Genomic DNA, 20,618 nt, shown 5'->3' with positions numbered 1-20,618 from the left:
ATAATTCCTAATTAACAAATCAGCTATAGTCAACTCAGTTGAAACGTGTTAATGCCATGCAATGTCAATAAACATTTTTATGGAGCACAAACTTACACTCGCCTTATCGTTCTTGTTTTCAGCTGAAGACTACATGTAACAGCCTTCTCTTATCAATGCCGGAGCATGGAAGACTAAGTCCAGATGTTGGATCAATGCAAGATAAGCATTGGGAAGAGGTGCCAAAATTTGAGGAAAGAGAATAGGCAAAACCGGGCAGATTGAAATACTGTTAAGAAGATCTTGGTCACATCAGTTCTCTAGTTTTTCTGTGATATGTGTAATTTTCTCGTTATGTCCCGATATTAGAATTTTCACATTAAATGTAAAAACTCATAATAAATTTTGGAAACGGATCGTTGTTGCAATCATCCATATCTGTTTATCCTTGTAAGTTGAGTCGCCATGATTATTATTAAGGCCACGAAAATGGAGTGAAATAATTATGACCTGTTAGGAGACTTAAAGCAACACCCAGTGACCTCACCCCGACTTGTTCGAAAGGTGGATAACACTATCCACCGGATAAATCACTATTCGATTTGTCCGGTGAATAGCGTTATCCAGCCTTTGAACAACTTGAGCCAGGGGCCTGTTTCTCGAAGGTGCCGAAAAGTTATCATACCTGGAAAGCCATAGCAAAATCTCAAACCTTAGGATTACAGCGCCGTTTTATTCGCGTATTCTTAATATGAACAGAGGTTCTCTTAACAGAAGAAGTTTCAGGCGAATACACCTCTTGGTTCTTAGGTACAGATTATCTAAAAATGGCTTTGCAGGCCCGAAAAGTTTCTGACCGTGAGGGGACTGGGATGGAAATTAACAACAGCCGAATGGATTCGCGAGTGTGCACGTGTGTTCAGACTGAAAAACCCTCAGGAATTGTTTGCGACTAGTACTGTTTACTTAAGCGGCCTAAGTACACAGAACTGGAGATGTTTTTGTTTTGTTTGTGGAGCGAGTTGCACGACAGTTTGTTGGTATCAACTGCTGAAAGAAAATTCCTTCAATGCTCCCGAATTGCCGTTCAATGTCAACTGCCTTGCAAACTATCGTTTTTGCTCACGAATTTTCTTTAGCTTAACGAAACTTTGAAGAAAAATCGCCCTTTAAGCGAATTATCACTTGATACGCTGTGAAATTTCACTCGAACTTTCGTGCGAATTTTCATCGAAAAGTCGCGGGAACAAAGAACGAAATTCAAGCATTTCGCTTGCATCACTTTTACACAATACTGTGTGAAAGCTCATTCTGATTTCATCAATACAACACAATACAATGTTCTCTATTTTGAGAGGGTAATACATGATTAACCCAGTAAAGAGTTTTCTAAGACATGGCCCTCTGTAATAATACCACAGAAGACAGACCACAACACCGGGAACTACATGCTCTACTCTTTGCGACAAGTGTGCGGGTTCTTTTACGTCCCACAGGATTGTGAACATTGAAGGGTTGTGAGACGGGACCTCCGGCTTATCGTCCTTATCCGAGAAGACTAGAGAGTCTAACCATTTGCAGATGTAATTACAAAGGCAGCACTGTCTCCTCAGTTATTTAAAGACCCTGAGTGTTGGTCCGGCCGGAGTTGAACTCACGACCTCCCGCGTGACAGCCCGGTGCTCAACCAACTGAGCCACCGGTGCGCGGTGGCATCAAAAGGAACACAAAAAAAGGAATAATCTGTTCTTGCTTTTCAAGATGGGACCATTCCAGAATAAAGAATAGGAACGCCTCTGAAAAACGAAATGTACTCAAACACATTGTTAGTTAAAAAGAAAGAGGCCAAAAAGCAACTAAAAGACCACATTGTAGAACAAATACCGACATTTTGCTGACGAAAAGGAACACTCAATTAGAAAATGGAAAAAAAATTGAAATTTGGGAAATGTTATAGAAAGAAAGAAAGAAAGAGGCCTTATCACGATTTTCTACGCCACTGATGAGCAAAGCAGTACAGTGTTTGTATGGGAATCCGATGGCAAATAATTTTTTTCATTTTGCGATGCAGCTGTCTTTAAATTTACCCAGGTAGACTTGGTTGGTTGGTTTTAGCACGTTTTCATCATTATCAGTAAGACTGTCAACAAAAGCCCCCATAACATATGTTTAGGGCAACTGTGCCAGCTGCAACAGTTATAAATAGGGTAAAAAAATGCGAAGATTGTGGTCATAAATAGTGGAAGGGTTTTGGGAGCAGGCCACACACCGTCACACAATCTTTCTGAGACACCCCCCCCCCCCCCCCCCCCCACAAAGGACACAAAGGATGGATTTCAATTTTACCATTGAACACGGTAATTTCTGACTGCTTTGCCTACCCATCAAGATGGTGTCGAAAACCGTGATAAGGTCCATTACTAAAACAACTATCATAATGAGATGTATTTTATTCAGGAGGAATGGGAAACTATTTAGTTCACTATTAACTGCGCTTTTTTGAAAACATGAGTATTCACTTTGCTTGGAACAATTTGACTGCAAAGAATTTGTATACATGTACCACTTCATCCATTCCCTTCTTTGTATAGAATTTTCATAAACGTACTCCAGTGAGCTTTAGTAATGTTACAACTTCCTGCTACATTGCCAGGAAAAACACTTTCGTTTTGAGGGATAAAAGACTAAATAAATCTTTCTTCTTCTAGTTCTGTCCGAAATTGTATTGTCAATTCTTTTACTGTAAACTAAACTTTGTCACGTTTGATGCAATGACCACCTACCCCTACTCCCAAAGAGAGCTGTGCATAGTATATATATGATAAGAATACTTGGCATGGTGCCTTGAGGATCAGTCTGTACCAGTAATACAGTACATATTTCACTACTTCTTGACGACCTTCAACAGGAGGACCTGAAGCCAAAGGAGCAGCCCCTTGCCTTTTATATGGGCGTCACCCAGGACTATTGAAAAATTATAAACAGTAAAAGCCCAATTGTTAGTGTTATTTATCTATTTTTCATTTGTCTTCTTTCTCTTTGATGTGGTATTTTTCCTTTTTTGATTCCTTGGGCAATCACCAATATTCTTATGACCCTTCATGGGATTCTTGCATATGGCCGCTTTTTGTCACGCCCCTTTGATTTTAATCTTTGTTGAGTTTCCTCGTGGACTAAAGGAAAACATAAGACAATATCAATGACAATTTACACAGAATAGTGCTACTGTTACCCTTGACTTGCTGCCATGTTATTTAATTGTTTTTCTAGAGGTCAATGAATGATCATTAGTGGGTACAACTGGTTTATAGCAATTTGAAAGAAAAAACTTTTTGCATCAGGGTCTTACATTTTTTTGGATTACTATGGTACATCACATGAGTGAGATTAATAACTCTTTGATGGATTTTTAATCAGTGTGGTAGGGGGAACATATTTCACGATCATCTTGCTCCTCTCCTCTCTCTTTCTGAGTGCTTCATCTCTGGGTTCTTTCTGTAGCAATTTCATTCATAGGGGCAGGAGATTTCTCCTTCAAGTTTTGGGCAGCATCTCTCAGGTCCCCCAAAGATGCTTTTAAATAGGTTTCAAATATGTGACCCTATTTAGGAAAAGGGGGATTAAGGTGAATTTAGAAAACAACGTTTTAACGCGTTTAATTGCGTTCGTCAAAACGCGTGGAAACGCACTTTGTATGCGTTTAAACAGATTTTTAACGCGTTTAAACACAGGGCTCTGTTACACTTCAATTACTGCATTTCGTATGCTGAAAAGTAAGCTAATTTAGTTGTATTCGAATGAATAAATTACCTGTTCTATTCTATGAAATGCGAAGATTAGGGTCCATGTCTTCCAACCCACTGTGTCAAAATGATCAATTCACCAGCAAACTTACCTTTTGCCTTTCCTTTGTACATAGCAGGTGGGCAAAAAATTGTCTTGCATTAAGAATCACATTCCGTCTATAATAATTTACTATCCTTTTTTTCTGTGAGCGCCTCATGCACACCGACTTGCAGAGCACGAATGTCGTGCTATCAACAACGGCAACCAGACAATTAGCACACACAGGAAAGAAGATACCGTTTTCGAGTCTTTCTAACAATGGGGCAAGCAGTCGCATTTGAGCCTACGGATTCTGCAGTTTTCATGTTGAATACAATAGCCAACAATATTGCGCAAAGAAACGCGAACCTTCTAACGACGCTTCAAAATGTTTCCATCAGTGTATCGGGCTTCACCAACAGGCCGATCAGTCCTTTTTCTCAAGCTTGTTTTAATCCTTTTATACTCTTTAAAACCTTTACATTCAACTCCTTCGTTTTTCTTTTTCGGAATTTTTGGCGACAAAAGCACGTCGCCAGAGTGAAGCAGAATCAAAGTAATGACGCGGCAAGCCTCTGTCATGTCTCATCTTATCGTTCGAATAACATGAATATTTTCGCATTCAGGGTGACTGGTCACGATGTCGTGATGCCCGCCGCGTAACTTAGCTTTAAACAACAGAAAATATCAGCTTTTCGCCCCATAGCAACTAAATAATTGGATTGTTCGTACCATAATGCCTCAAGAAAATAGAAAACAACAGAAAGCAGGCAGTCGACAAACCACCATCAGAAGGACGTAATTCAACGAACGAGCAGATCACAGAATAAAATTTAATCGAAATGTGACAAATTAAAGTAAACATCGCATTGACTTGACCAAATACTACTGGGTTGAAAATTTCTCTCCATTGTTATCCTTGGGAGAGAAGTAGGGAGCGATTCAGTGAAAGTGGGAGGCCTTTCGATTTGCCAACATTTGCTAGTATTGCAAGTATTAACCGTTTTGACAGCTTAAGGGTCCAACAAGGTTTTGCTGATAAGTGAATTGATTTTTCCAGAACTGCCTTTGCCTGTCGATTTTAGCAATTAAACTAACTGCTCTTGCATGTGGGCTACACACGTTTCCGACCAACATTTCCAAACTTGGATACCTGAACAACAATATATTGTTATTAAATGTTTAAGGTCTTTATCTTTCCCTCCTTTCAGCGATTTTGTTTAATAAATTAAGATTCTTAACAACATTTTAATAAGATATCATCCCTTATAAACATAAATGAGACTTCGTGCCTGAGCAAAAGGACTTTTCTTGCATCAATAAATTAGTCAAATTCGGTGAGATGAATTGAGGTGTTGTACGGCTAAAATTAGGGATGCATACAGGAACACGAAAATACATGTATAGTTGCTGTTGCAACGATAGTTAATGGTCTCAAAGTAGGAATGTTTTTCGACGAGAAACGGGAACTACAGTGTATTCTTTTCATATAATTGTTTATTAAAGTTCCATCCAGCTTCCATCAATGCTTTCTTTGACTGACAAGACCGTGTTAAGAGGCAATGAGCGGCAGTAAAAGCAAAGTGGCTGTAATGCTTCGGAGGAGACAGTTCCTTGTGGCAAGCCACACAAAGCGGGGACGCCAATCTCAGCCACGCCGGGGAACAGATCAATCAAACGCGAGATGTCATCTGTGCTCAATGTTACTCCTTCCACGCACATTGCAAAAATTTCGTGCTTTTGAATAGCGCAAATTATGGAATCAAAACCGACCTTACAATAAGCTAGTCCAAGAAAACGTAACGAATCGAACGCGGCGTCGTTAATACCCGTATCAGTCAAGTTTTCACATCCACAGACATTCAAAATTCCTAAAGAGGGTATGCTCTCCGAAATAAAACCTAGATGGCTGGCATCTAGCTTTGTTTCGCTCAAGTTGAGTTCCACAATGTTAATAGCTCTAATCACTGGATATTCAGAAAGTTCACCTTGCATTTTAGCCATATTTAAAACTGTCAGTCCAGGACAATTTTGCACTATTTCACAGAATGTTGACCAGGTTGTTTTTGCGCCACATAAGTCTATAGATTGGAAGAGACAAGGCCTCCATTCAACCGCCTGAAGAAAGTTATCCACAGTCTCCTTTGATGAGTTTTGGGCCTTTACTTCTGAGAATTTGCTATCCCTTGCATACTTAATCAGACTTTTGTCCTGAGAAATTTGCAGCCACGCCTTACACACAAGAGAAGCAGTTTTTCGAACAAATTTGTAAGGTAAATACGAGAAAATGTTAAGTATGATGCTTTGAGGTAAACTTTCCATTTATCTTCAGTCTAACACCCTGAAGACGAGTACTAGTATTTGTGAAGTTAGAACGGGAGTGACTGATAGTGTATGATGCCACTAAAATCGTCCTATCAGATAGCTTTAAAAATCGCTAATGCCATCAGCTTCTCCTGTTTCCCCTAAAGACTTGAATCTGTTTACGTTTTTGGTCTCAAGATCAAAGGAACCAATTGCTTGAAGCAAAATAAAAAGCAAGGGATCAAGGAAACTTTCGTTATAAAAATGAAATACTAAAGTACTGAAATCCCTTTACTGAGAAAACTTAAACATATTGCAAGGGGAATGGAACTCCCTATCTTCAAACGAAAAGCAGACCTCTTCATACTCTGACAAAACAACATTTCACCATATCTTAATGATTTAGAGTCTCAAGTGAATGTCTGTTCTAATTTTTTTTATGTTGGCTGATACTATCAGATGTTCTGGTTCCCCAACTAAAAGGAGCTGTTTGCGTTTTTGGTCCGAAGATCAAAGAAACCAACTGCGTGCCAGAAAATGAAACGCACATAATAAATGAAACGTTCAATATAGAGTAGGATATCGAAGCACTGGGATCCGTACACAAGGAAAACGTAAACATATTGCAAAAAGGGAATGGACTTCCCTATCTTGAAACGATTAGTATACCCTTTCTTTCTCTGAAAAATATTGTTTCCTTATCTTGATGATGTGGAGTGTCAAGTAAAACATATTGTTTTCTATATGCTTGCTAACATTGTCAGAATTTTCTGGTTCCCCAAAGCCGAAAGGGGGAGCTGTTTGCGTTTTTGGTCGCAAGATCATAGATACCAACTGTGTGCCAGAAATTATAAGCGAAGTATTAATGAAACTGTTGTTCTAAAGTGAGACATCGAGTCACTAGTATCCCTAAGCAAGGAATACTTAAACATATTGCTTAAAGCTCGCTATCTTGAAATGATAACTTGAGTAGACCTTTTTATAGTCTAAACAACAATTTTTCTATCTTGGCGAATGTTGGGAGTCATGCACGTTTTTCTTATGCTTTCTGATGCTGTCAGATTATCTGGTTCCCACGGAATTAAAAAGGAGTTGTTTGACATCGTGTGCAAATCGTCTTTTAGACATGCTCACGCGGCATGACTATTTCGGGGGTGAGGGGTGAAGGTTGAAGGGGGTGAAAAGTGAAACGACCCAGACTTTGCAAAAATGCTAACCTTAAGCCTAAACATTACCTAAAGCCTAAGGTTAGTATTTTTGTAAAGGTTTGGGTTGTTTCAGCTATTGTACCCTTGACCCCCTACATCCACCCCCTTCACCCCTCACCCCGGGAATAGTCATGCCTCATGCCATACTCACGACATCTGAGCTTTAGCACTAAACAGAAATGCAATACTACAGGATGACAAAAATAGCTACAATGTTTAAATACCCATACTCCGACAGCTTTGAATCAAAAGTCTCTCGGGACAGCATATACGTTTGAACTGAAAGAATGGCAAGTAAAAAAGTGATGATTCGTTGGGATACAAAGTGTGCATGGAATGGACGTCAACAGCCAGTACCGCGAAAAGACATTGATCCACTGAAACCGGCCAGCTTAACAAAGGGTGAAAGAATCAGAGTGAAGTTTTCTGGAAGGTGGTACAACGCATTCGTTGTGACATCGTGGTCAAAAGAACAAAAAGGTTAGTGTTATTATAGTATATTGTTCTTTCAAAAATTCCTCAGCCATTGTCCCATTCAGGATGAGTTTTATTAGTCTTGCCCCTGCAAAACACCTTTGATTTTAACCGTTCCTTTTATCTCGGGGGAGCAGGGATAGCACAGTGTTAAGAACACGACACTGGTCCGTATCTGGGTGTTCTGGTGGTCTCCGTTTTTCCCTCCCCTAAGCAAGGAATTCCACTAAACGTTACGGCTAGTTGCAATTTAATATGGTTTGAACTAAATTGGCGGTTACATTTTTAACAGGTGTTGCAAAAAACAAGTCTTCAACTGCTGTAAAGGGGGGGAAAGCGGATGGAGAACAGTCAAAAACAAAAGCGCCGAAAGCTAAGAAGATTGTTGACATAAGTGACGGTGAAGTAGCTCCTACAGTACCCAAACGAAAAAAAGAGGAGGACCTTTACCAAAACTTCTTGGAGGAGAAAAGTCGAAGGGAGTCGGGCTGGCGTTTGATGCGCCTGGGCGATAAAAAAAAGGGGGGTGAAGTACGAGGGAAAGAAGACGTAAATGAAGGAAAATGTGACGAAAAGGGCAGTGACTTGGGGAAAGAGAGCCAACAGATAGAGATGGTGAGAACGGAGAAGGAAAGGAGAGAAAGGGAAGGGGAAAGGAGAATGGAAGAAGTGCAAATTTGGCAGAATGAGAAAAGAAAATAGGAAGAAGAATGGAGAAGAGAGGAATTGGAAAGAAGGGAGATGGAAAAGAGAGAATGGGAACAGAAATGGAAAAAAGAGGAATTGGAAAGAAGGGAGAAGGAAAAGAGAGAATGGAAAGAGAAATGGAGTAGAGAAGAAGTGGAAAGAAGAGAGAGAGAAAGAAAAGAATGGGAAGAGGAAAGAAGAAAGGAAGAGGTGGGAAGAAGAGAGACGGAAAAGAAAGATGCGGAAATAAAAGAGAAACAGAGGAGAGAATTGGAAGAGGAAAGAAGAAAGGAGGACGTCCAACGAAGTAAGAACCTGCAAGAAGATATCACACTACTCCCATCAGATCTTGATTGGGTGGACTAGTCCCTGGACAGTCCAACAACTAGCCAACAAAGCAGTGAGAATTGGCAATCTCAGATGAACTAGGTAAAGTGAGAACATATGTTTCTAGTTACAGGTGTATTGTCTTTTTACAGACAGTGAAAAGAATGGAATCCACCCTTGCAGCTTTTATGGCTGAAACGCGGATTACATTGCAGAACTTAGATGACCGCATGCGGAATCTTGAACATCCTGGTCTTCTACCTGGACATTCAACTCCATCTTCGGTAAATATTGTGTTTCGAAACTTTTAATTACTGGGTAACAACATTAATTGCAGCATTACAGAGATAATGATGATGTTTCCGAGAATTAGCAACTGTTCGATTTTCCTCCAAAACTTTGGAAAAACAAAAACAACGTCGTTATTTCCAAGACGACCTCCAGCCACTTGACTAATGGCTGATAGTGTTCAATGGCTCAGCCAATCAGATTACACCATTTGCATTAGTATACTAGTAGAATTCTACTAATAACGATTATAATAACTTGTCAGGCACTAGATTTGATTGCTATATCAATAGTTTGGCCGGCTTTTGACTCACGATAGTTTTGAGATATTCACTGCGGCAACAATTGTAAACCTATTTTTTGTTGTGGGTGCGTTGCAAAGCATCTTATACTATACGGCTGGAAAGAGTTGTCGATAGCCAATTACGAAACTGTCTCTTAAACCCAAAGTAAACAAAGGAAAACGAAAGTACCTCCTATTTCTGATATTTGCTCTTTTAATTGTGTCACAATTATAGGGTAACACAGAACGCAGGTGTACGCCGACAAGCACTCCAAGCACATCGTCTGAGTTGCAGTCCTTGAAAGTTTTGACACCCTCCACACGATCAAAAGTTTCTCAGTTGCTAGACACAAGCACTGAAAGACACAAAGCAGCTCTGAAGATATTCGCTCTCCACTTCTCAAGAGAGGAATTAGCGACTTCTAATTGTTCTGGAACGTCAGAAAAAAAGCAGCTTGACCCCAAGCGCCTGTCTGTTGTCAAACGTAAGCGCAGCCATTAGTTTCTGAAAAACCTAGAATTAGATTTATACCATTGGTTTGACAAGAAATCTCAAAAGGGCAGTCGTTTGGTCCAAGAGCTAGACTACAAGGTGCACTTCTTTGTCGTCAATGATTTAACATAAAAAAAAATTTATGTTCAGAAATCAGAAGTCTACGGTTGGGGAGCAATAAGATCCTCTGTGCCTTCTTTGCAAAACTGTCGAATTTCAGTATACAGGTATTGTTTCCTTTGCTGATCCAAACCTTTGGGCTGTAAGGGAGAAGGAGGGATGCTGGACGGAAGGGTATCTTCTTTACGTAATAGACTAAAACGTTCATCGGTTCCGTCTGAAAACTGCCTATACATAAGAACACCTGGCATTGCTTGCTTGAATTGAAAATGATGATATTTCTTGATGTTTGGAAACTTTTTAAAATAAGGCGACACAAAGGAGATCCAGTCGTAGACTGGAACAATGGTTGAACCATCATGCAAAGAGCACAGCTGTGTGACATTAACCCCCCTGACAGTTGATGCGTCTACTACAGTTGCTAATTCGTATAGCGAGGAGACAAAGGATTTCCGAAAACTTTGCTTTAAAAGCCCGAAACACCAGTCACATGCAAATTCTGTATGTCCAACAATGAGAAAGCTATAAGTGCAAGAATGGTGAAGGCCAACCATTACTCTCCATGCGAGATACCAAAGTACGTACGAATTTTTGTTCTGGCCACAGCAGTTGTCTGCGTGAAGAAGCACTTCTGTTTCACCCAAGCCATGGTTTGCAAAAAAATAATGAAGATAGCTTATGGTCGCATTTGCACCCTTTCCCATATTGCCAGCCTCGTCAATTAGAAAATTAACTTGTCTTGGCAATGATTCACAGCAAATGCCAAAAATTCCCACTTTCCGGGGAACTTTGAAATAAATGGGACCTGGTTGCATTGGATCTGAGGGTAAATGTACTTGCTGTGCATAATCAAATGAATAGTGCACTTTACCATTAAATGAACAGGGCTCTCTTGTTGAATTCAAATCAATCTCGCTTAGTATTTTTGCAATGCTGTCTTTGCTTTCATTGCATACATTTTTGTATAAACTTCTCTCCCTTTCTGCGTCCAGTAGGTGCTTTTCTTGTTTACGCACAACTTCACTTTTCTCATCATCTGGCAAATTCGCTGACCGGCAAATAGTTGTGTAATTCTTTTGACACGTGTGGCATAAGTCAGTCATAGGCTTCGTAATTCTCATTTGGGGACGAAGTTTGTTCCACACTTCTACAAATTTGGGATATGAAACGGCAGTAACTCCAGCACTGGCCGCGGCTTGTTCGTATACTCTATGTATGCTTGCTTTAGTGTTGGATGATGGTAACAGTCTTACGTCTGTGCGTTTGAATCCTGGAACTCTACCTGGGAGTGCGACAGCGTGTTCTTCTGCGTAATTATCAAGGAACAACACAACAGTTTGTACAGTTTCCAATGAACAGACTCTAATGGGAAGTCTTCCTTTGTTGCCATGAACACGAGGAAGAATTCCGTTTTTCTTGTAATGCCTCTGGAGGGTTTCCAATCGTTTCTTTCCAATTCCATAGAGGATTAAAAAGAAGTCCTTGCAAATCGGAAAACCTAGAGAAAGAATGAAAAAGAGGCAACTTAACGAACACGGACACTGCATTTTTCCAAAAAAAAGCATTCCATGACTGACAAAGATGGGCTAAAAACGGTCATTTTTCAAATAAATTAGCAAAAAAGACATTGCTAAACTGAAACTATCGCAACAAAATTCTCATCCTCCATAAGCTATATTTGAAACATTGTTTTCAACCTACCTTGGAAAGTAAAGTTTGTTCGCGTCCTTTTCCTTTTTCTTGTTTGCCGACTGGACAAGGACAGTTCGTCTCTTTTGGTGTATGCCTCAAACTGCGCAAGTATAACCATGTCTAATTCAGAAGTGGCCATTTCAAGACAAATTTGTCGATGTTCCAGTACGTTTTCCAGAGAAAAATTATTGCTGCAGTATCCATTGTTACTGACATTCAAACTGCATCCACAGCCCTTTACCAAAAATGATTCCACTTTTAAGCGCTCATTGACATCACACTCCCTTCATTCAATCTCGGGGTCCAACTCGATATTGATGTCCAGTTCCTCCGCAACCAATTCATCTTCATCGCTGTCAGAGTCACTTGAGTATGTCTGCTCTCGTTCACTCGTGAAATAGGTTTGTTCTGTCGACTGCAGATCACCCATGAATGCTTCGGGAAGGTTAGATATGTTCAGAGTATGATCCATTTCTCAATTTTGTTTTTCGGAGCTTTGCTTTTTTTGGTTATTTCAGAGCTTTGAAAGGCGGCTATCCTCTTGTTGTAGTTAATCTTGCTTGTGTCTTATCGATTTACTATCTGCCAATCACCCCTTTTCATTATCGCAAACCGTAAACAAACAGGAAATGAAACAAATTGATGTCACTTTTTGACAAGTACTTAAAAAGGGAACAAGAACAAAGGAAGTTAGAATTTCCATACATTCAGTGACCTAAAAGGCTAAAATTTCGAAAGGTTACGTGACCGATAGAGACACGTTTAGATCAGTTTATTAGTAGCAAGTCATCAACCATTTTCTTCGCTAATGGCTTCAACTTAACACTTATATGCAGCTTTAGTGGAGCCCTGCAATGATGGTACGAGTTATGTTATCTTCGTTCGGTTGCTTGGGCCTTGGTCGTGGCTCAGAGTCAGAACACAGCCGCTATGTGAACTCCCTTGAACAAACATGGATAAAGGAAAATGGTAGTAAGTTTTGCATGTGAAGACTGCCTCATCTGGCAACCCCAATGCATAATTTAATTTGATTGATTTATAAGCGTTTGCGCCTCTAGTAAAACCGACAGCATTCAACGATCAACGTTCTGTTTTAAAACAGGATCGCACATGACAAGAGAAACCAATGGATGACCCTAGCTGATCAAATTTGTGCTTGACACCATCATGTAAATTCATTTGCACATTCCTCACTTCAGTTGAAACAAATTTTTATTGTTTATGCTCTTCATTTACGTACTGAGTCACCGAGTGTTTAGTGTTTCTTCCTCAAAGAATGCCGCCATATTATTTTGGACTTTCGATCCCACATTTCTTTTCCGTTCCGAGTCCTTGCAACGACTTAAACAATCAAGATTTCGATGGTTTGTCGAGCTGCATCGCTTCAAATAAATCAGAGTAACCCTAGATGACACCCAATAATGAAGCAAGCATCCATGTAATTATGCACTCACTTGACGTAAATTAACAGCGTTTAAACGCATCATTTGTGTAAAGCTCTTTCGACATAAAATCTTACAAACGCGTTTTTTGTGGGTTTAAACGTTGTTTAATTGCATTTAAACGATGTTTAAACGCATTTGCGTTTAAAACGATAGAAAACGCGTTTTTTTTTATTCACCTTAATCCCCCTTTTCCTAAATAAGGTCATATATCTCCTCGACATAATCTAATCCGACTGTGGTGGTTTGATCACTTTTCCCATGGCATGAATTGTCGGAAAGGCAGCGACCCCCAAGTCGTCCCTGTTTAGACAGGGGATATAAAGTGTCCTTTTTGCCCAGGCAAACTTGCGAACATACGTTGAAAATCCTCTGGCTTGAATTGCACTGAACAGATGGCCCATTTCTTCGAAGGCTCGCATTTCGCGCGTTTTTTCGTCTTTTTTTCACTTGTGGCCGATAATCACCAAAATATGGAATACAGTGGAGAGCTATTCTATTTTCCAAGTCAGGGGTGTTGCTGCAACTGCCTGCAACACACCCTGTAGGCATTTTAGCCGCAAATTCTTCACAAGCAACACAGCAACTACAGTGAAATGACAAGCGGCGAAACACTTTTCTTTCCTGGGTAGACGTCACAACAGCCTCTGGACCCGTTCTCCCCAGAACTCGGTCCCGAAACAAAATGGCGCCGATTTTTAGCAATTTTTGACTTTCCGTGGGCCATAGAAACTTGAGGATTCAACCAAATTCAAAAATTTTTTCGCAGAATTAATTTAAAAAGCGGATTCATTTTAGTGAAAAAAAATTGGGGTTAGGTGCACGTTAATGTATGTTATTTGTGTTAATATTTAGCTTAGATTGTTACGGCACCCGTATGCCTTAGTTTTCTTTCGTAATATTTTAGTTATTTCCCTTTTTTACCGCATTTATGTCACATGGCTTTTCCGCTAGCTATCATGTTACTCTAGCTTAAATATCGCACGCGCTTGTAAAATTTCATAAGGCTCACAGAAATTCAACGGGAACCACCAGTTATTGCTGTACTACTCAGAAACTTTCAGAGCGTTCGCTTACACGTCCTACTTGACAGGATCGCTGTAAGAGTCTACTCAATAAACCTGAGCCTTGTGGAACCTGCGAGTCATCAGTCGTTTTAGTTTCACAGATCTCTCTGCCACCGGAGGTGACGCCGCTACAGTCGAATTTCTGTCCAAGAAGAAGAAGGGTCGAACCTCTGCTTCAAGTTCTAACAACTGGCACAAACCGCCAGCCAAACCAGTCCAGTACCCTGGAAACAGTTGACTAGTCAAACCAATCAGGCAAGGAGCACAAGTAAGTCCGTTCCTTTCTTACTTACGCGTAATACAAAAAGAAGAAAGAAGAGCATGTGCTCGAGGAGGAAGCCCGGAAAAGAAGAACACTGATATGCTGGAAGCGATAAACAAAGGAGGAGTCATCCACTTATCAGGTATTGAAAACTCGAATAGTTCTCGAGTTAGCTAACTATTTAGTACACAAACAGAGCCATTAACAAAAAAGCAACTGTCTTTGCCTTATCACTTTCCGAATTTCCAACCAAAAAATTCTAACTATGAGCCAGTCACAAGACAAAAAAGAAACAAAACCAATTGTTTCGCTGGACGAAACCGCCCATACTGGTTTTGGCGAAATGTTCACCCAAGCCACCATCTAGCAACAAGAATTAACCCTAGAAAAAAGTAAAGCCGAAAATCAACCTGAAAGACGAGCACGGACCTTGACCGAAAAGGGTTTTGAGTTCCGCAAAGACCACAAACAAGCGCTTTCATGCAAACGCCACCGCATTCCATGAATTCGTGGCCGGCTGCCACAACCCCGCGGAAATTGACGAAAGAACAAAGAAACTAATCACAATCGCCGCTCAATCTAAACTCGAATTGGGCGCTTGGTTAGAGTTAGTTAAGCTTACCCCAGTAGAAGAGGGCGTCGCTGATCTAATCTCGACTGTTCGAGACGTCACTGATGATTGCCAAAGAGCCGCATTTTACAAAATAAAAGCAATCGAAAGGGAAGAGATCACATCCTTTCGATCGGGCTCGTCATGCAGGTCATCAAAAATGACATCTGCATCCGGTTCCTCTCGTCGTTCTTGAAAAGAAACTTTGATCAACGTAAAAGTAAAGCGCGCGGCATTGGAGCAAAAGATCAAATTTAGCGACACGATCAACGAACAACAAAAGGTCTTAAACAAGTTAAAATTACAACAAGAATTAAGCGAAACCATAGGGGAAGAAACCGTTCGCAAAGAAGCATTACAAATGGATGAACTTCCATTCGAGCGTGACGACATGGGATTGCGAAAAGAAACACAAGAACAGTTGATTGATCGTTTTATGAACAATACGGAAGTTTCTCCCACCCATCAAACCACGATAAACAACAGACACACACACAAGCAATCCTTTCCATCCTTGTACTCGCCCACAGGCCTAATACATCCGGTGAACAATCAAGCCGAAAAGAGAGAGCCAAAAATAAACATAGCTAACTCTCTACAAAAAACCATTCCAGAACATCAATCTCCCCACAACCTCGGAATAATGGGACATCAACCCAACTTCAACCCTTTGGCAGATGGCCTAGGAAATCCTTTCAACTACGAAGATTTTCCCAAAGCCTCCCAGCCTCCTGCCGCTGTCGCTAATGTGAGCATTCCAAGTACTAGTCACGCCTCCACACAGCACATCACGAAAAGTCACAATGTTGTTCCAAAATCACTAACGGGCGCAAGCGCACCCTTCAGATCGCTTCCCTCCGAAACCACAAATACAAGCGTGATGTCACATTATCCTACATGTGCAAATAGCAGAGTCCAACACACGAGCCTGAAAACCTTTCAGCTACACAAAAAAGGCGATACACTCACTCCTCAGAGTTCTCCACCCACTGTGTACCACGATATAAGACCAAGTCCTTATACCCAGCATCTCAACCACCCAGGTAACCAAGCTCGTCCAAGATCTGATAAAGTCTCTCAAATCACAGAGGCCTTGGCTAAGGTCACCCAGTTGCAAAGACTCCCACAAGCCAAACCGGACGTCTTCACAGGAGAATAAACCGACACAAGATTCTTTATCTGGGCAACCGCTTTTGACGCTCTGATTGATTCCACACTGGTCAGCGCACAGCAAAAGCTTTACCTTCTCTTCCAGCACTTAGATGGAAAAGCAAAGAGGGTCGTTGAACAAATTCAATACATGGTCGGCGCAAGCCCTAAAATTGCCTACGTTGAAGCCCGCCAGAAACTTATACAGTGTTTCGGTCGCAGCGCCATTGTGGCCACAGACTTCGAGAACAAACTAGCTAATTGACCGAAAATCGCTAACAATGATGCACAAGGCCTTAGAGACTTCAGTGATTTTCTACAGCAAGTAGACATAGCCAAAACGCATCTATCAAGTCTGCAAATCTTCGAATATCCTTCCAAGATACAAGCATTGGTTACGAAACTCCCCAGCTGGTTCTTGAACAAGACAAAGGTTGCGACCCATTCCCAACCTTCGCAAAATTCGTCGCAGAGGTAACCTTACACGCCGATCGCATGAACATCCCTCAGATTTACCAACACTCACCTAAAGTACTCGGACTGACTTTCAGTGGCAGATCTTCACCACCCGATCCTCCACATCACAGGAAACCACCCTACTCTACAATAATGGCGTCGAAAACAGGTGGCGAAAGCAAACCCTTACACCCAGATTCAAAGCGAGAGCTAACCTTAGATGAACGAAAAGATGTCTTCAAGAAAAAGAAACTTTGCTTTAAATGTATGAGCGTCAAACATAGCGCCGAAAACTGCGATCAAGCTCCACCAGAATGCAGCATCTGTCACAAGAGGCATTTAACTGCTTTACATATCAAGCCAGCCCTTCAACGCCAAGACATTCCTCAAACCAATCACACCTCTACAGCTTGCACGCAAGTCTGCGGGAAAGAGGAAACGGGAAGGTCCTGTGCAAGAATCATCTTGGTTAAACGCATCTCACCAGTCTAACCCAGCTAAAAAACTGACAACCTATGCAGTGTTGGACGATCAGTCCACTGACGTGTTCATCTCAGACGCCCTCCTACACAAACTCGGAATAAGTGCCCCAGAGGTCGACTTACAAGTTAACATGATCGTTGGCTCCAGCACCATCAGAATGAAGAAAGTTACCGGCATCTTCATCCAAGATATAGAAACAAAATACGCTCGGATCAAGGTTCCCTTCACTTATTCAAGAGAGTACATTTCTGCCTCACACGAGGATATTGCCACGCCCCAAGTAGTCAACCACTGGAAACATTTGTCGCACATTGCTGACAAAATTCCTCACCATCCAGACGTCGAAATAGGACTACTGATTGGTTGAAACGTCCCAGCTGCCTTCCAGCAAATAAGCGTCATCTCTGGAAACGAAGAGGAGCCCTGGGCCGAGCAATATAAATTTGGCTGGACCATAATCGGACGCGTCTGTAAAGATAAAGAGCCGATCTCCAACGCAGCCTCAGTGAATCGAGTCACAGTGGAAAGAGAAATCCTTCTAGATTGTGAAGACATTTCTGAAACTGCCCCCCTCATAATCAAGAACCAGATGTCTTCGAAGGACTTGACAACCCCCAAACAAATACGCGAGATGACGGAGGTTGACTATACCAAAATCCACCTCAGCCGTAAGATACGCGGAACAGAGCAAGTAGAGTCAATGGAGGATGGACGTTTCCGCGAAATACTAAACTGGGAAGCCCCATTACCCTTCAAAACCGATACCGTTATCCTGCCCGACAACAAAGGACACTGCTTGAGAAGGCTCTTGTCCCTCAAAAGAAAATTTCTAAACGACAACAGCAAAGGGCAAAGCTTGGTTTCTTCCCCATTTCCATGTCTATCATCCGAGAAAACCAGATCAAATCCGTGTCGTGTTCGACTGCAGCGCCATTTACGAAAACAAATCTCTTAACAAACATCTGCTTCAAGTACCTGATCAGCTGAACTCCTTGATTGGCGTGTTGACCCGCTTCCGAAAAGAAGCAGTCGCCCTTACCTGCGACATCGAGCAAATGCTTCACAGCTTCTACGTCAACCCCAGCGACAGAGATTATTTGCGATTCCTGTGGTTCACAAACAACGATCTTACAGGCCTGATCATAGAATACTGGATGAACGTTCACCTCTTCGGCACAGCATCCTCACCTGGAGTAGCAAACTTCTGCTTACATCAGACAGTACAAGCTCACAGACAAGAGTTTGGAGACGAAGCATCAAACTTTCTTCTCAGAGATTTCTACGTAGACGATGGGTTAAAGTCTGTCTCCACAGTAGAGCAAGCCCTTCAATTCATCCAATGCACGCAAGCAATGTGCGCTAAGGACAACTTACGTCTTCACAAGTTTGCAAGTAACAGCAAAGACGTCTTAGAGGCCCTACGAGCCAATGACCACGCAAAGGATCTTAAAGATCTGGACCTCCGACGCGACACAATGCTGTCCAAAGATCTCTTGGCACCTACTGGTGTATTGAGTCTGACACATTTGGATTTCGTATTGAACTCAGAGACAAACCTGCCACCCATCGTGGGATTCTGTCAACAATTGGTTCAGTTTCTGACCCGCTTGGAGCAGTATCGCCCGTCATACTGGTCGGCAAACAGATATTGCAAACACTCTGTCGTCAAAATGTCAGTTGGGACCATCCAATACCTGACGATATCCTGCCACTATGGGAAAAATGGCGATCAGAGCTTCCACTCCTCGAGAAATTCACGTTCCCCTGGTGTCTAAAGCCGATCGATTTTGGTGATCCAGTTCAGACAGAACTCCACAGTTTCTCTGATGCAAGCGACAATGGCATCGGTCAAATCTCATACTTACGCATGGTCAACCACAGAAACGAAGTTCATGTCAGTTACCTCTTAGTGAAGTCTAGAGTCAGCCCCATGAAACCAATATCAATTCCTCGCCTTGAGTTAACAGGCGCAGTCATCTCCGTTAATGTAGCTTCAATGCTCAAGAGTGAACTTGATATCGAAGACATCCCTTGCTACTATTACACTGACTCCGAGATCGTGATAGGACATATCAAGAATGATGCACGACGCTTCCATGTGTACGTTGGCAACCGTGTACAACATATCTGAGATCGCAGCTCTCCGGGAGACTGGTTTCATGTTCCAGGAAAAGAAAATCCCCCAGATGAAGCCTCACGCGGCCTAACTGCCAAGGAAATGTTTTAAAGCGACCGCTGGTTCACCGGAACCGGACCAAAGTTTCTATGGCAACAAGACCCTCTCCCACAGCAGTCTCAGCCTGTCTATACTTTACTACCGTCAGATGCTGAAGTCAGAAAGGATTCAGCATCCACATTCACAACCGAGATCAATGAAGTCGAGATTCGACCAGTTTCCCCTGGGATACTACAGCTACAACGCTTCAATCACTTCTCTTCGTTTAACCGTCTTAAACAATGCATTGTTTGCATACAGAAAGCGATTGAAAAGACACGCCCGGAGAAGAAGCACAACTGGCGTCCACAAAAGGGACCCCCATTGGTAGCAGAGCTATCCAAAGCCGAAAATTTCATTCTTAGATCACTCCAACATCACCAATTCCAGTCGCAAATAAAGATTCTAGGTAAGCTTGATGGCAACGATGATCATTTCAAAGATTCGCAAAACGCACGGAAAAGATGCAACCCCGTCGAGCCAATCAGTAACCTCTACAAGCTAGACCCATTTCTCGATGAAGAAGGCCTGCTTAGAGTTGGAGGACGTCTCAAGAATTCGACCTCTCAGTACAAAATCAAGCACCCCCTCATCATGCCTAAAACCAGCCACATGACTGTTCTTTTCATAAACCAGTTTCATCACGGGAAGCAGCATGACTCACAATGCTATCTGCCAAGCTGGATATTACATCATTAATCCCCGTTCTATGATCTCCCACATCATCGCTAAATGTGTCACTTGTCGCAAGTTAAGAGGCCGCACCCAAGACCAGAAGATCTACCCCCTGAACGACTTATGCCATCTCCTCCGTTCACCTACACTGGAATGGACGTATGCGAGCCTTTCTACATTAAAGAAGGACGAAAAGAGTTGAAGCGATGGGGTCTGATATTCACCTGCCTAGCCTCACGCGCTATTCACTTGGAGACACTGAACGCCATGACAACAGCTTCATTTCTCAACGGCCTCAGACGCTTCATCAGCCGCCGAGGAAAAGTTCGCCAGCTTAGATCCGATCAAGGTGCTAACTTTGTCGGCGCAAAGAATGAGCTGAGTAATGCACTCAAGGAACTAGACCAGACCCCTGTCAGAGAATACTTAACTGCGCAAGACTGCGACTGGATAGAGTTCAGCCTTAACGTTCCTCACGCTTCTCACATGGGTGGTGTTTGGGAACGTCAAATATGAACAACACCGTCAGTTCTGTCATCACTCAATAAACCTGAGCCTTGTGGAACCTGTGAGTCATTA

At 41.9% G+C, this 20,618-nt stretch overlaps 3 protein-coding genes and 1 pseudogene across 3 annotated transcripts in view; 2 read left to right on the top strand and 2 right to left on the bottom strand.

Moving 5' to 3' along the window:
- LOC137989139 (uncharacterized) overlaps window positions 1–2,139 on the bottom strand; it is a 78,410-nt gene extending 76,271 nt beyond the window's left edge. Inside the window, exon 1 of the mRNA XM_068835006.1 lies at window positions 2,067–2,139. Within this exon, the coding sequence (XP_068691107.1) occupies window positions 2,067–2,139 (73 nt within the window). The remainder of the gene's footprint in view (window positions 1–2,066) is intronic.
- Window positions 2,140–10,029: 7,890 nt separating this feature from the next.
- On the bottom strand, window positions 10,030–11,091 carry LOC137989138 (uncharacterized). The gene has a single exon (XM_068835005.1). It carries the CDS (start codon window positions 11,089–11,091, stop codon window positions 10,030–10,032), a length of 1,062 nt encoding a protein of 353 aa, XP_068691106.1.
- A 4,331-nt stretch (window positions 11,092–15,422) lies between these two features.
- Window positions 15,423–18,924, top strand: LOC137989137 (uncharacterized; annotated as a pseudogene).
- Window positions 18,925–20,096: 1,172 nt separating this feature from the next.
- LOC137989136 (uncharacterized) lies at window positions 20,097–20,555 on the top strand. Its single transcript, XM_068835003.1, has one exon. It carries the CDS (start codon window positions 20,097–20,099, stop codon window positions 20,553–20,555), a length of 459 nt encoding a protein of 152 aa, XP_068691104.1.
- The last annotated feature ends 63 nt before the right edge of the window (window positions 20,556–20,618 follow it).

The sequence above is a fragment of the Montipora foliosa genome, unplaced genomic scaffold (genome assembly GCF_036669935.1).
Source record: "Montipora foliosa isolate CH-2021 unplaced genomic scaffold, ASM3666993v2 scaffold_442, whole genome shotgun sequence".
Taxonomy (NCBI): Eukaryota; Metazoa; Cnidaria; class Anthozoa; order Scleractinia; family Acroporidae; genus Montipora; species Montipora foliosa.
The sequence above is the reverse complement of the archived record's forward strand: the minus strand, read 5'-3'. Positions and strand labels throughout refer to the sequence as shown.

Coding starts and splice junctions, on each gene's coding strand:
- LOC137989138 (XM_068835005.1), bottom strand. CDS start 11,091: ATGACTGACTTATGCCACACGTGTCAAAAGAATTACACAACTATTTGC.
- LOC137989136 (XM_068835003.1), top strand. CDS start 20,097: ATGTGTCACTTGTCGCAAGTTAAGAGGCCGCACCCAAGACCAGAAGAT.